This window comes from the organism of the source record quoted next, unplaced genomic scaffold (genome assembly GCF_019419815.1).
Source record: "Pyrus x bretschneideri cultivar Hongxiangsu unplaced genomic scaffold, Pyrus_bretschneideri_v1 Contig41, whole genome shotgun sequence".
Lineage (NCBI taxonomy): Eukaryota > Viridiplantae > Streptophyta > Magnoliopsida > Rosales > Rosaceae > Pyrus > Pyrus x bretschneideri.
The window spans coordinates 3073586-3090697 of NW_025999735.1; the positions used below are offsets into that span (position 1 = coordinate 3073586).

Genomic DNA, 17112 nt, shown 5'->3' on the forward strand with positions numbered 1-17112 from the left:
CTGTATCCAATATAGACCAACACCTACTTGCTCGAACTCACCAAGTTGAATCATTGATGGCTGAGGTGATAAGTCTTAAACAAGAAATCAAAGGGCTCAAGCACGTGAATAAAGTGTTACACGTGCTTGCAAATAATTACTCGACGAGCATGAAAAGAGATCTCGACCAGCTACAGGAATCCGAAAGTCAGATTCAAAGTGATCACCAGAGGTTCGTTGCTAGATTTTGAAGGCAACTGATGCCTTCCCTTTCTGGTGTTTTGTCAAGTACTGGGGTGTCACATGATCAATCTCCAGTGCCTCCCCCTTCTGGGGTACTGCCGAGTACTGAGGCTTCACATGAGCAACCTTTGTGAAGGCTTCATCCTGTTTGTTTATCTGTAATTTCTCAGAGATATTAATAGATAAGCTTTATTTCATTCAATGTATTGTGCCAAATACAATAAAGCATATACTTCACTAAGATGTGGTATTTCTGGACCAAATATCAATTTATCTTTACCCTCACGAAGATAAATGATCATTCTTAGTGTCCAAAATCATTTGAGTATTCAACTCATAATCTTCAATCCATATGATTCTTTAATATCATAAACATCATGGATAAGATTCGTGTTGGTAGATTGTTTGATTTGCAATTCGAGACAATATTTCTCTCAACACTTTATAATATTTCTTGACTCTTTAGGAGTCCCAATTTAATATCATCAACTCTTGCAAGAGATTTTAGTATGTTGCAACAATATCATAATGAAAGTACTCACTAAGGCAATTTATACCATCCATTAGTATTGAGTACATATTTTATGCTTTACCCTTTGGGGCTTACTTCAAGCAATTTGAATCCTTCAGAGATTTTCTACACTTTATGACACATTTTTCCTTTGGAATTTATACAGAGCAATTTGCTTTCATGTATATTTAAGGGATTTAAGGAGATATGACGCGGGCGACTCATAACCCTTTGTATATAATTCTCCATTCATATGAACTTGTTTATAACCTTGTGTTATACCATGTGAGTGTACTTCACGATATTACAAATGCCCATATGTAACCTTCTAGGTTCAACATCTTTTGACTATTTGTATTGTTTTCAAGTATATAGGTCTATTTTTCAACGTTCTTACAAAATTGTAATGGAATTGCCTTTTTCCATTTTGGCCAATAATTTTGTTGACAGAAAAAAGAACAGGACTTAATATCAACACAGTTCATTGATGAATTTAGTAGCTACTTATAAAAACCAAAATTACCATTGGTTATCATCAATCTATGATCCTATAGTCTCAAGTGCATGCGCATGCATAAAAGCTTTTCATTTCTTTGGATATCCATTGCCACTGCAAGGGCATTATACTATCTCTTCCAGGATAGTCATAGTTTAGAGAATGTAGATCATAACCTCCTCTTGAGTGTTATAGAGTTTGGATTTTATTCTCCACTTTGGGAGTTGAGTCATTTGGAACCTATAAGTCTATCATGCTTCATGCATGAGACATCAACATTCCTATGTTCGCGGATTGTCCTTTTTGGGACATATATCCATGCAGCTACTATCATGCTTTTGGCATGTAACAGTTATGCTTCGGTAATGCAATAGTTCAGTAGTGTCATATTCTTCTTCTTTCAAATGACCAAACTTTTTGAGTCTGAAGGTCTGCCACACTTCAGGCGTGTAACAGATAAATCATTTGCTGCCATATTATTTTGTCCAACAGGGACATCAATTCTTGTAGGCACATTTACAACAAGTATATGTGATTTTATCACTTTCTTTGCATCATTAAGTGCATCTGGCATTTGATTTGCACATCTCTGCATCATTCAATTATTCTCACTTCGTTTTTATATTGATTGCTTCATGAATCAAAATAAGACAAATTCTCTTCGTTCTTCTGGAACGGTATTTTCTCATCATTCTTCTGGAATGATATTTTCTCATCGTTCTTCTGAAACGAAGTTATTTTCTCCCCCTAACGGCGGGAAAATTGTCTTATCAAAATGACAATTCGCAAACCACGCGGTAAACATATCCTTAAGTCAAGGGTTTCAAATATTGAATGATAGATGGTGTTCAACGTCAATGCCCAATCCGCGATGATGCCTCATTTCATTACGTTGTGGCAGTGCAATAGACACAAAGATAATACAACTAAAACTCATAGATGTGTAATATTTGGTTAGTGCCCAAACACGAGTTGTATTGAAAAATATTGATGGTTAGCAACATGTCTCAACCGAATTAATTTTTGCATCATGTAAAATGACATGTCCCCATGTAGAAACTTGACAATTTCATTTTCATTAGCAGAACGTGGGTAATCAATTGCATCCGCTTAATAAATACTGATGCTAAACCATTTTGAGTATGGATATAAGGAACTTCTGGTCCTTATTTAATAGTTTGTAGACTGAGACTCTTAGACTTTTATTGCAATTAAATTGAGGCACTGCAGCACTTCAAACTTACTGTACTCATCAAGGAACTTTATGTCCTAATCTTGAGGATCAAGGGACTTCATGCCCGATCTTTTTGTACGATGGAACTTCGGGTCCAATCATTTTATATGATGAGGATCAAGAAACTGCAGGTTGTGATCTAATCAAGGAACTTCGGGTCCTGTATTTACTCATTGTAACAAAAGATAATTACAATATGTAAATTAAAGCAATAGGCGGTAATTCTAGCCATAATAAATAAATTGCATATAAGTAAATAAAGTTTGTGACAAGGGCTTTAATTTAGCACCATTCAGATAAATCAAAACTTAAAGCAGTAGGCGGTAAAACAGTCCATGATAAATAAATTGCTTTAAAGTAAATAGAACTTGTGAAATGATTTTAAATCAACACCATTCACATAAATAAATTGCAGTAAAGAGCTTGTAATGTTGTGGTTGGTGGAGTTTGACAATTCCACTTATGGATGTGTTCGAAATTTGTTGCCCTCACAACAACCTTTCTATCTCCTTTTCGTTTTATTATTTCTTCTTATTCATTTACATGCTATCATTCCAAAAACTTTTGCTTTTTTATTTTTCATTTTTTAATTTATTTGTTTTCTTCCTTGGTTTCCACATGGTGCCTGATGCAACATTATTTTTCCTTTTATTTTATTATTTATTTTCTTTGTTATATTTTCAAAAGGTCTCATTGCTTTTGCCTTATCCTCCAGCTCCTCCACATAATACTTCTTCCTTTGCTTAGAAAGCTAAGCACTTTCTTTGTTTGTCTCTACCAGTCTCGAAACCCAGGACCAGCTCGGTTGTTGTGGAGGTCACACATAACCAATTCAATCCAATAAGGTTACCAGAGATTGGTGTTATTCTTGCATGGCCTAGAGAACATGGCATCGCAAAGCAAGAACTTCCCTATAGGAACATAGATGATAGCGAAGTTGATGGAGGTACAAGAGAGGGAGACTTGTGTGGAGTCAGTCCTGCCATCACCATTTCAGACAACCGAGTATTCATGGGAGTTCTCGAAATCCGTCGAAAATGACGTGATCTGGGTTTTCAAGTCTGATGAGATTCTTTTGGATCTTTGTAAACCAGTTGTCAGGTACGAGTTTTCTTATCTCGTGACGACTATAGGTCGTTGTAAATTTCAATTCTCACCAGAATTCGGTGGGGCCCTTCTGGCGCGGTGGGAGAGACGAAAAAATGGACATACCTTTGCTTGTTTTGCTGTACCTTTGTTTGTCCGAATTTATGGCGTTATGCTTTCCACTAACATGAGAGCTTCTTGTGCTGATAACATGTTGTAAAATCGACGGTGTGTGCAGTGGAATAAATAAAACATGACACAAAATTTACGAGGTTCCTCTACAGTCAGTGTGACTGGAGTACGTCCTTGGGGCAGCGGTAGTGCTTCCATTATAATTTAGAATAATAAGAGTACAAAATAACTCTTTCTTTATTATCCCCTCTCTTATTCCTTTCTTTTCTCTCTTACTCTTCTTCTCTTTTCTCTCTTCCTCTTTCTTCTTTCACAATCTCTTCCGTAAACCTCTTCTTCATCTCTCATTCATTTTATAAGCAATTCACTTTACAAATTTTCCACAAATGAATAGTGAAAATACTGTGCATAAATAGTAACAGACTATTCATGTGGGCCATCCACATTATTCACAACAACATTAAATAATTCAGGAACATTTTCGTCATGTAAACATTATTTTTTAAATAATTATGATTTGGGGTTAATATCCGTTAGGGTGATTGGAATACCCTTGAGCTCAATTGGGTTACCCTCTTTTTCTCCTGCTTCATTTCGTTTGCTCCGTTTGTATCGGCTTCCTCTGCCTCTGTTTCTTTTGGTTCTGCTGCTGATGCTGCTTCTTCTTCCTCTGCTACGTGCAGATCTTCTCCTCCTCCTTAATTCTTCTACTCGAAAAACTTCATTTCATCATAACTTTTTCATACGGCAGCGAAATCGCGCAAGGTTAGAGCCTATAAATTTGTATCAGAACCCTCTTCCATCTAATATGATGCTCACACCTCAAAATCAACTATGCTCAAAGATTGGAGCCTAGAGCAGTGACTGTTTTTGGCGGAATTTGGTCTCGGCCCAAGAGAGAAAGTTGATCCTCTCCTGACGATCTTTCTACCTATACTTGAGTTCGTTGAGTGAATTAATTTTATTTTATTTTTAATTTTTTGTAGTTTTTGGTTTGTGGGTTTTTAATTTTTTTTCTGCACGGTAAAGGAAGAACCCAAAAGAGATATGTTCACTAAAGGACTTGATAGGAGCGCCCTTAATTGGGTTAGAGAGGTTTGTGAGGAAAATTCACTACCCTCTTTCTTTTTTCGAATTAAAAAAAAGGGTAAATGACAAAAAAGTACCTCAACTATTGATCTCACGACACTTTCATACCTCATCTTTTAAAATTGACAATGTCATACCACATCTTTAGAATTTGGTCCAATGTTATACCTCTGTTAGCTTGGCCGTGAATTTCTTAATTAAGTGCTGACGCGGCTTGATTCGGATCCCACTTTCTATTAAAAAATTAATAAAAAATTAAAAATAATATTTTACCATTAAAAAAAAAAAAAAAACCTAAACATCCATCTTCCCCGACCCTTTCCCCTTCCCCACAACCCAAATCCAAAACCCAGATCCTTTCTCCTTCCCCTTCCCTGCAACCCCCGACCCCTTTCCCACCCATGCCAACATCTCCCCAACCAGGCCAACATCTCCCCCCAGACCCACCTCCCGCCAACCCCGTTTGAAAGCCCGTACTCACAATCTCGTTTTCCAACAAAACTGAGTGGATCCAGTTCGCCAACTCAGACCAGGCCGCCGTGAAGCAGATGGCGGTTCAAAAAGTGAGTTCAAACGAAGAGAAGAAGAAGCATTACCGAGGGGCCCGACAAAGACCATGGGGCAAGTACGCGGTGGAGATCCGGGATCCAAACCGCAGAAGCTTCCGGGTCTGGCTAGGGATCTTCAACATGGCGATTGGAGTAACTAATGCTTATGATTGAACAGCGTTCAAGCTCCGGGGTGCTAAAGCAATCCTCAACTTCCCGCATAACCAGCTGTCCCAATTTTGATCTCAAACACACGCTAGCTTCCCTCGCACCCTTTAACCACCCACTTATCTTCACTGTCGTCGTCGTCTTCTCTTCAACCGCTTGCCACTTCGCTGGTCCCCGTTAGTAGGTTAATGTAGTGTCGCTGGAAATGTTTCGGAGAAGGGATGATCGACTGATGTACCTGCAAATCCTAATCCATCTCATTTTCTCTGTTTTCCCCAATTTTGAAATCTCAAGACACTTGTGATCGACGCCGTGAGCTCAGGCCTCTTTGTTGTTGTCGTTTGTACAAACCCTACAAACGGTTTCAGATTGCAGGCGAGGGTCCTTGACAGAATTGACTTGTGAGTCGGGGAGGCGATTTTAGAAAGAAAGAGGGGATGGGGGAAGAAATTAGTGATCGTCGTCGGTGGAGGAAGGTTAGAGGAGACTGGTAAAAGGATTTAATTTAAAATTTGGGTGAAAAAGGGTTGGTGTGGGTCGAAGGGAAGGCCGGATCCCTTAGGCCATTTTTAATTATTTTTTATTTTTTAATTTTTAATTTTAAAAAATATATTATTATTTTTTTAATCTAGTTGGATTCGTGAGTGAGTCCCGTCTTTAGCCACGTCAGCATTTAACAGAAAAAGTAACAGAAAAACTGACGGAGGTCTGACATTGACACAAATTCGTAAGATGAGGTATGACATTGTCATTTTTAAAAGATGAGGTATGAAAGTGTCGTGAGACCAATATTTGAGGTAGTTTTTTGTAATTTACCCTAAAAAAAAAAAATATAAAGTAGGGTTTAATTTTTATTGTTGTTTGATTTAGTCCTCAGCAGTATTCGTGGTATTTTAGTTCTCTAGTGCAAGGCAAATGGATCAAGGTTTGTTCCCTTTCACTAATTTCGTTTCAACTTCTGTTTAATTTAGATCATCAGCTTAATTTCAAGGATTAATTACTCAAAATTTGATGAAACCCTACTTGCAGTTGTGCTATATTTCATCGTCAAATGTTTATACAATCTCTGTGTGGTGCATATATATTTAATTTCTCTCTTCTCCTTTGTAATTTTGGTAGGGTTTAGGGTTTAGATTGTTTGGTTAAAGATTGGATCTTTTTACATGTTCAGCTTGCACTGCTTCTCTCTTTGCGTCGATCGTCTGTCGTGTGAAGAGTTTCTTTTTCTGGCTGATTGCACTGTTTCAAATGGTTTCTTTTTTTTTTTTTTTTTTTTTTTGTCTTTTCTTTGAATGGGAAGAAAATTTTCAGATCGATGGCAAAGAAGTACAGGCAAAAGCTGCTTGTTGTTCTTACCAACTGCAAGTTAGCGAAGAGACTAATAGAAAGTCAAAAGTTAGCTAGAGTTACTGTAGTAATAATTCTTTTACTTTTCCTTTGTGGTAACTTCAGTTAGGTGTTGTTATATATACTCTATAAAATTATTATCTTGAGTTAATGAGAAAAGATTTCATTTTCCTCAATATGGTATCTCTCGCCACAGTCTAACAACCTCGATCCTTTTCCCCAAAATTTTCCCACCTACCAAACAGTCATTTTCTCACCTATCAAGTAGCTCGACTTCAGCTATCATTTTCTCAATTCTTGCTCCGATTTCTGTATCTATGATCTTTAATGGCGGAACACTCTGGCTCATCTTCTCCGGCGATCGCACCTCCTCGATCTCCTCCTGCGATCGTAAATCTGAATTCTTCTTCGCTTCTCTTAAACCCTAATTCTTCATTTCAGGCTTCGATCAATTGGATTACGATCCAAAACATTGGTAGTATGGCTCAAACAAAGCTTAAACGCCACAATTATCTTGTCTGAAAATCTCTTTTCGATCCGATCTTCCGCCGCTACAAGCTTACCAGAATTGTTAATGGATCTGAGCCACCACCGCCTCAATTTCTTGCTGATCTATCTAGTAATCTCACCTCTATTCCAAATCCAGCCTTCGAGCAGTGGTATGAGAAAGACCAAAACATTATCATTTGGATAAATTCTACTATCTCAGAAGATCTCATTCCGTTCATTGTTGGAGTCCAATCTGTCCGTGAGCTTTGGCAAAATCTTGAACGTCGCTTTGGTGGAGTCTCTCGATCACACATTCATCAACTTCGTTCTAGTCTTCAATCCATGACAAAAGGATCATCTTTAATCTCTGAATATTTGTAGCGTATCAAGGAAGTTACAGATGCTTTTGCTGCTGCTGAAGCACCAGTTGATGACAATGATCTTCTACTCATAATTCTCAATGGCCTTCCTGATAAATATCTCATTTGTGGACTCTGTTCAATTCTGTTTGGCTGATACCACCATTGATGATCTTCATGGCTTTCTTCTCAGTAAAGAGATGGCTCTTTCCAGAAAGAAGCAAAATCATGGTTCTTTTTCCAATTATCAGTATCAAGCTTTCAATTCCATCCAGGCATCCACTCAACCTCTACTGCTGCCTACACAAAATGTTCCTCAGGTGCAAGCTTACAATGCTCAAACTCAGCCAAACAAAAATAATTTTCAGAGGAATAACTCACAGCGCAATTATTCCAATTGCAACAAATTCAATCGCTACATTAATACCAATCGCGGAGGAAATCGTGGTGGCAATCGTGGTGGACATTACTACAACAATAATTACAATTCTCCATGCCCTGTTCCTTGTCAAATTTGTGAGGATCCTGGTCATCGTGCTATCGATTGTGTTAATCGTATGAATCCAAACTTCAAAGGGCGCATTCACCTGCCAAACTTGCAATGTGTGCCAACACCACCACCTCTTCTTTTCCACCATGGTTGCTTGACTCTGGTGCAAGCTCTCACATGACAAACAATGTTCACAATCTGCAAAACCCTCAGCCATACACTGGTCCTGACAAAGTCTACATTGGAGATGGCCAAGGTTTGCCAATTCTCCACTCAGGTTCTTCGTTTATTCAAACACCTTCTGCTACCTTTAAATTGAACAATGTTTTGCATGTTCCTCATCTGCAACATGATCTCATCTCTGCCAAAATGTTTCTTTTGGATAATTGGTGTTCCTTAACACTAAATCCTTTTGACTTTAATGTCAATGATCTTACTACGGGGATGATGCTTTTTAGAGGTCCTGTTCGCAGTGGTCTTTATCCCTTCTCTGTGTCTTCTCTTTCTACATGAAGATTCTCTGCAAATCCTGCAATAAAAGCAACTACTCAAATCTGGCATCAATGTTTGAGGCATCCAACGTTCAAGACTTTTCGATTTGTTGTATCAAAGTCTATCTTGCCTATTACTAATAATGTTACTCAGTTTCATTGTTCAAATTGCATCTTGGGCAAATGTGCTAGATTACCTTTTCATGATTCTATATGTACTACTTCTAGAGCTTTAGAACTGGTACATGCTGATGTTTGGGGACCAGCACCTTACTCTCTGTGAGTGGTTATCGGTTCTATGTAATTTTCGTTGATGATTTCACGAAATATACTTGGTTGTATCCTTTGAAGCATAAATCAGATGTCTTTCATACATTTGTACAGTTTCATGCTCTTGTAGAGAACTTGTGTGGAACCAAAATTGGTACTTTACGATCTGATTCAGGGGGTGAATTCCTCAGTTTTGCCTTCAAAACACATCTTGCTACACATGGTATTCAACAACATCTTAGTTGTCCCTACACTCTCAGCAAAATGGATGTGCTAAAAGAAGCATATACATTTTGTAGAGACAGCTAGAACTTTATTGGTTGCATCAAACATTCCTCATCAATTTTGGGTCGAAGCCTTTCTCGCTGCAGTCTATTTAATCAATAGACCTCCACTTGTCTCCAAACCTTCACTATGGGAACAACTCTTCAACAAGTCACCAGATTACACTCACCTTAAGGTTTTTGGGTGTGCATGCTACCCTTGGCTAAAACCTTATACTAACTCCAAACTTGAGGCTAAGAGCAAGGTGTGTGTGTTCATTGGTTATAGTCTAGTCCACAAAGGATATAGATGTCTAGATTTTTAACCAACAGAGTCTACATTTCTCGACATGTTTACTTTGATGAAAGCTCATTCCTCTTTCATCAATCTACCTCTATGTCAATGTCTACATTCCCTTCCACAACCGCCACTTCATTATCTTCATTCTCTCTTACTTTTCCAAATTTATATCCTTCATCAACCTACCAGTCTCCCTCTTCTTACCCTTCCACTTCAGTTCTGTCCCCATTACCATCACACTCTGTATCCTTACCTATACCACCCACAGAAGTCACTCATGTTCCTTCACCCTCTATTAGTACTTCTCCTATAGTACCTTTACCATCACATCCACCACTTCCCATTACCTCTACTCATCCTATGCAAACTAGATCCAAATCTGGAATTTATAAACCAAAAGCATACACTGCAACCAAACATCCCTTGCCATTCTACCCTGAATCTTGAGTATGTCCCTTCTACCTATTTGCAAGCCTCTAAATTTCCCCATTGGAGGATAGCTATGCAAGAAGAATTCAATGCCTTGCAAAGTGCTAGAACTTGGGCATTGGTTCCATCTAACCCATCTCAAAATCTAGTTGGGTGTAAATGGGTATTTCGAATTAAAAGAAAGCTTGATGGCTTTGTGGATAGGTACAAGGCCAGATTAGTGGCCAAAGGGTATAATCAGTAGGAAGGAATCGATTATAGTGATACTTTTTGTCCAGTGGCAAAGCCAGTCACCATCAGAATCCTACTCACTTTGGCAGTTCAATCTAATTGGTTTCTGCATCAATTGGATGTTAACAATGCTTTCTTACATGGCAATTTGAAGGAAAATGTGTTCACGACTCAACCATCTGGATTCATTGATCAAGATCACCCCAATCATGTCTGTCATTTAAAGAAATCTCTCTATGGATTGAAACAAGCTCCACGAGCTTGGTTTGAGAAACTATAGTCTGCATTAATTTCTATAGGATTTCAAGCCTCTCAATCAGATCACAGTTTAATTGTCAGATCACAGTTTATTTGTCATTCACAAACCAGTTCTAGTTCTTGTCCTTATCTATGTGGATGATATACTTGTGACTGGACCTTCTTCAACTGCTTGCAGTGATGTGATATCTCAGTTAAGTGTTCAATTTCATGTCAAAGACTTAGGAGATCTTCATTACTTCCTTGGGCTAGAAGTACAAAGGTCTTCTGCAGGCATCAGTCTAAATATGTATTAAACTTGCTTAAAAAGACAAAAATGGATGGAGCAAAGCCCTATGTTACTCCTCTCGGTTCTGCCAAACTTGACCACACTAGTGCATTGCTTGAAGATCCCGCAGAATATAGACAAATTGTTGGGGCTCTTCAATATCTCACTTGGACAAGGCCTGATCTTTCCTTTGCTGTTAACCTTGTTTGCCAATTTATGCATTCTCCAAGGGATCAACATCTTCAAGCTGTAAATGGATATTGAGATATTTCAAAGGCTCTTTTGGACATGGTTTGTGGTTTCCCCAAGTTTCTTCCTCTCTTACACTCAAAGCCTTTTTTGATGCTGACTGGGCCGGTTGCTCTTGAGATAGACGATCAACTGGTGGTTTCTGTATCTTTCTTAGTCTTTCACTTAGTAGTTGGAGTGCCAATCAACATGTTGTTGCCCGTTCCTCCACAGAAGCTGAGTATAGGTCTTTAGCTCTTACAGCTGCCAAAATCACTTTGATATGTCAATTGTTTACTGATATTGGTTTTCAGTTATCTAGTTTACCTCAGATTTGGTGTGACAACATCTCTGCGATTGCTTTAGCCTCAAATCCTGTTTTCCATGCTTAGACCAAACATGTCGAAATTGACTACCATTTTATTAGGGAGCTTGTTCTTGCCAAGCTTTTCACAGTTTAGTTTGTATGTAGTCAAGATCAGCTAGTGGACATTCACACCAAATCTCTTCCTCGACAATGGTTTCTTGATCTAAGATCCAAGCTTTCACTTCAACCTTCTCTGTTTAGCTTGAGGAGGTGTGAAGAGACTAATAGAGAGTCAAAAGTTATTTAGAGTTACTATAGTAATAATTCTTTTACTTTTCCTCTGTGGTAACTTCAGTTAGGTGTTGTTATATATACTCTGTAAAATTATTATCTTGAGTTAATGAAAAAAGATTTCATTTTCCTTAATAGTTAGGATCCCCTGAAAACGATGCTCTGCCTTTCGACAAATTAAGCATTTATGCAAATTGGAAGTGGTTCAAATTCGAAAAGTAATAAGAATCAAACTGATACTTAAGGTTGCCCTGCGATACTGCTAGTTTGAAAGAGCGCTATTTAACCTTCCCATCCATCTCAAAGCAGACATTCCTCGAGAGTTGACAGGTAAGGAAACAAATTATTTTGTTTTGTGATGAGTCTTAGATTAGGGAATTTACCTCATTATCCATTAGAAAATATGTAGTCTGAAAAGGAACAAGCATAAGATGGTTGCAGTACATCATTTTTCACATGGCATTCTGTTTAAAGATTCCAAAAGAACTGGAACCAAACATATTTGTTCGGAAATCAGAGTCTCATTTGTTAGTTGGTCATTGCTTTCACTTCTTCGATCTTCATCTGTAATTGAACTCAACCTCATGTCCTAATTATTTGTGCAATCCATGTATTCATCACCTAACTATTTTCCAAAGCTTGGTTTGTGTTATTTTTCTCTTACAATGCTACAATGCATCATATGTCATGTCCTAATTAGTATGCATCTTTTAAAAAATCGAATCCATACCGTTTTGTACCAAAACAAAACCAATTCTGAAAAGTTTGGTACAACTTCGGCACACCCTTACATACTGAACTGAATCCTACCAAATTGTAATTTGGTTTGTGTTTAGACAGAGTAATGATTGAGATAAAGGAAGGATGTGGCTCAAGATTTCTTGATTTTATGTTAAATGGTACATTTGGTATTTTAGATCTATTTGGGCTATATTGATTATTGTCACCGCTTTCAGGAATGACGTTCTCATTGCAGGATTTGGTCGTAAAGGTACAATACATTTGGGACTCCACAATCCGTGTGTTCAGCTTCCGGACTTCCAGTCCATAGTTGAGAGAGAACGAATTTTCAAAAGATCCAATGTTTGGAATTTTTTTTTGGCCATCATTGACGATGTAAAGATAACTCCATTCTGGATTTCAACATTTGGGGTTTCATTTATATTTATGGATCTTCACAATGACAGACATTACCAAATGTGGGTATTTATCTACCATACTACGTCTTCAGTCATGGACAATTGCACGTGACTTTATCAAGGGGAGTATTGTCGTCTTCAACAAAAATCTTGATGAAGAAAGGAGAATTACATGGTCACGAAGGAGACTTCACAAGAAATGTTGTGCACAAAGATATTTTGCTTCCATCAAATATATGATAAGGTTACATGATTCTTTTAATGTTTAATTCACTTTTTAAATCCACGTAGATAAATACTTTTAAATTGTATAAATCACGCGTAAAACAACATCATTATAAAAGAGTCTTCCGCATGCGTTTGAGCGCGTGCAGGGAGGCTAGTGCTATATGATAAGCTATGCGTGGATGAAGTAATTTATGCTTTACTGTGCTATCACTTGATATGCTCAAGGGGCGGACTATCGTGCTTCATGTAGCCCTACCCCTACCACCATTTTGTAAAGTTGGAGACTACATTCCCATCCTTGAAAAAAATTTATTTTTAATTACGCCTCTTGAAACTCGATTTTGATCTCATTTTGCCCATTATAACTCAAAAGTCACTACTTTATTTTTTGAAACTCAAAGTTGCTTGACCTTACTATGTCTTCATTTCTTTTGTCAAATTCGCTCAATTTTGGTTCCACTTTGCCCTGTAACTTGATTTTGATCTCACTTTGTCACTTGAAACTTAAAGTCGTTATTTTACTCCATAAAGCTCAAAATTCGCTCCACATTGCTTTGCTATCCATGGAATTGGAGCAAATTTTATTATGTGGGTCTGATTTGAATGCACCAGACTAATCAATTTTTTTTTTAATTTTTTTTTCCAGATCTCTGCAACTCAAGCACAACAAGCCAAAAAAATCACAATCCTTAATTTCTTCTTTTAAACATTATTTTCTGACTAATGGATTTTATCACATTGTGGAAATTTATAATCAAATTCATCTCTACTATGTGTTAAAATTCAACAATTTATACTGGAGATAAAATGACGACTTTTGAGTTTCATGGGACAAAGAGGGATGAAAATTGAGTTCCAGGGGACAAAGTGAGATCCAAATGGAGTTCCAGGGAGCGTAGCTAAAAATAAGCCTATAATATTACATTTTTACCCATTCATATCAATAACTTTAACAGCTATTTGTTAGAAGAAACGAAAGCATGATAAAATAGAACAAATTTTATGTTTCAGAGAGTAAAGTGGTTAATTTTGAGTTACAAGAAGTAAAGTAGAATCAAAATTGAATTTTAGAGTCACAGACTCACCGCTGAAAATAAGCCTTATACAAATACCAAAATTGTAAGTATTTGTCGCTTGTGCTACAAAAATTTGATGATGCACTAACTAGATGGTGAGGAAGAAGAGGGGTGTACCGTGTACGTGAGAACGAAGGAGGAAAAAGGGGGATCTAGATTCTAGATGGCGAGGAAGATGAAATGTTGTCTTTAATTTTTTTTAATCTTCTTATTATTATTTTTAAATTGTTTTTAATGGTTTTTATTATTTTAAAACAATTTTTTTTATCATTATTAACGTGGCATTGTGGAACTCTCATGTCTGTCATGTCAGTGCAGTAGCAAAATAATGGACGAAAATAGTAATGGACTGATCAAATTCATTTGCAACAACCAATTCCAAGGATTTTTGACTAATTTTAAAATTAAGGATCAAAATGAGGAGTTAAATTAATTTCAGGAGCATTTGTGATAAAAATTATTTTCTTTTTAATGTTACTTTAGTTTTTTGTTTTTGGGAACTCACGGGCAACTTCCCAGAGGGTCACCCATCCTGGGAGTGCTCTCGCGCGCTACTCGCTTAACTTCGGAGTTCCTACGGAACCCGAAGCCAGTGAACTCCCAAAAGGCCTCGTGCTAGGTAGAGATGAGAATATACATATAAGGATCACCCCTGGGCGATGTGGGATGTCACAATCCACCCCCCTTAGGGGCCCGACGTCCTCGTCGGCACACACGCGGCCAGGGTTAGGCTCTGATACAAAATTGTCACATCCCGGCCCGGGCGGGACGACTTCCCGGGCCCGCTCCACCACCGTAGCACGATATTGTCCGCTTTGGGCTTACCATTCCCTCACGGTTTTGTTTTTGGGAACTCACGGGCAACTTCCCAGAGGGTCACCCATCCTGGGAGTGCTCTCGCGCTCTACTCGCTTAACTTCGGAGTTCCTACGGAACCCAAAGCCAGTGAACTCCCAAAAGGCCTCGTGCTAGGTAGAGATGAGAATATAGGTTTAAAATAGTCATTTTATTTAGAGTATATAAGTAATTAATATGAAATTTTTATGCGAGTTGTAATCAACAAAATGTGCGAGGTAAATACAATAACACTAAAAATAAAATGATGAAACAATACTATAACATTTTTTGTCCAATATCATTTGTATGTATATGTTCGTAATCAAATAAATGGAACAATGTATAGATGTGATTAAAATATCATTGAAATTTAACTACACCATACATGATATATTATACAACAAATTATTGATCAAAACCAAGTAGCAAAGGGGCAACCCGCAACAAAGGTTCCAATGTATTAGGTAAGAATTTTCTAGCAAACAGGAAACACACTGAAGTTGTATTGCCATTGTACGTGCATTTTGATCCGAACCGAATCCGATTCAAAAGCTCATTCGAAATATCAATCCATCCAAATTTTCCAGGATGAGGACCACCTCTTGACCAATCCACCCAAGTAACGCTTCTCTTCGAACTCAACTCAGTGTACAACAAGTTCACAAGTGTTGGAATATAGTGCTCATCAATGTAACAGGGAGGGTTGCAGTACTGTTGAAAGATCGGATAATATTTCCGATCCGAAACAATGTGGACGGCAAGCTCACGGTGCACTTCGAACCACTGAGACCCCTTTCTCCAATTTGTGATGTTTATCATGGGGTACATTTGAGGGTTGTATCGACCCCGGCCCTGGCTTTCTAGGGTCATCAAATGAGTTCAGGAAGCTTTGGTTTGAGTTGATGAGGTAGTCATATGCTGTTGAGAAGTTGAATAAAGGAATGCAGGATTCAGAAAGCAGCACAAATCTTTGGTTGGAGATGTCAAGAAGTCCATTTGCTAAGAGGCGTCTCTCGGCATCTAACATTGATGATGTTCCCCAATAGACCTGGCTGCAACCAAATGAATAGTATTGATCTCAAATGATTGTTACTTGGATAATCCAATGTGATGTATGTATAGCAAAGATTGTTTAATTTCTTTCTTCTATCTGTAGTCAGACTTCAGAATACAGAAACTTAATCTTCACCACAATAGTCTAGAATATGAGTTCATAGTGGCGAGTTTGGGTTAATTGTAACTTTCAACAAGATGGACACATTATGACTTGAAAATGACATGAAGTTTGTAGGTTTGGGTTGATTTTTGCTTTACACAGAGACAAATATATGACACTATCCACACTCTGAACAACAATAATTCATGAAGATCTCTCTTTTTTAAAACAAAAATGACACAGAATTATGCATTTTTATGATATGTGAATGTCTAGTAATTTAATCTGAGTGATTTTTTGAAAAAGAAAACACTAGCTAGAAACATGTTTGATACCAATATCTAAAATGAAAAATGTTTGCAATATACATTACTATCAATCACAAGCATGACATGTTGACAGGACTTGGATATATGAATGCTACAGTTCGAAAATAATATCGATGTTAGATCAATGAGTAGTAATTGCATAAATTATCTGTATGCATATTAATTTGATCAAACATGTTAAAAAACTTCAGTTACAGAAATAGAATCTTTACCACGATGGTGGTTTAAGTTTTCTTGCTAGTTGGGGGATTTTAGGTTCAACTCACATAAACGGCGAGTTTGAAACCAAAGTTAATGTTAGCTCGTTGTGTACTTAGCCCAAGCCCTCTCCAATATAATTGTATGAGAAATAATGAAAGGAGCTAACCTGGCTATGAATTCTTCTACCGTGGAAGACAGAATCTTCAGGCACTGATTCATTGAAATCAGGGTGTGCGTGCACATAAATGGAGTATAGTCCTTCATGTCCCTTGAAAAACTTCTCCCACAAGGGAGACAAAGGTAGAGGTCCCTTTGTCAAGAACATGAAAGCGACTTTCGGAACAAGCTTGTAAGGAAAATATTGAATTCTAGGAACCATTGATGCTCTCCGAAACAACTCCTCGTCACTCATATTGTGTACGAGGAGGTTTTGTTCTGTCAGTGAAACACTTGTATAGTTAGATGTCCCATTCATGGAGAAAGATGGTATTAGAAATGGTGGTGGTGGTGGTAGAGGCGGCGAGGGGAGCAGTTTTGGTGATGGTGGAGGAGGCAGCGGTGGGAACAGTTCTGGTGATGGTGGAGGAGGTGGCGGTGGGATCAGTTTCGGTAATGGTGGTGGCAACAATTGAGGTGGG

The 17112-nt window shown here is 37.8% G+C and overlaps 2 protein-coding genes across 2 annotated transcripts; one reads left to right on the forward strand and one right to left on the reverse strand.

Annotated features, from left to right (window-relative positions):
* Positions 1-3388: 3388 nt before the first annotated feature.
* LOC125469252 (ethylene-responsive transcription factor ERF094-like) lies at positions 3389-5492 on the forward strand. The gene is made up of 2 exons (XM_048566346.1): positions 3389-3559; positions 5286-5492. The coding sequence occupies exons 1-2, from the start codon at positions 3389-3391 to the stop codon at positions 5490-5492; spliced, it is 378 nt and encodes a 125-aa protein (XP_048422303.1).
* Positions 5493-15193: 9701 nt separating this feature from the next.
* LOC103948560 (glycosyltransferase BC10) lies at positions 15194-16886 on the reverse strand. The gene is given in 3 exon segments (XM_048566347.1): positions 15194-15649; positions 15651-15836; positions 16641-16886. Coding segments are annotated over 3 exon segments (888 nt in total).
* Positions 16887-17112: the final 226 nt, after the last annotated feature.

Coding starts and splice junctions, on each gene's coding strand:
- LOC125469252 (XM_048566346.1), top strand. CDS start 3,389: ATGATAGCGAAGTTGATGGAGGTACAAGAGAGGGAGACTTGTGTGGAG. Junction 3,560..5,285: donor TGGATCTTTGTAAACCAGTT/GTCAGGTACGAG, acceptor GAGTGGATCCAG/TTCGCCAACTCAGACCAGGC.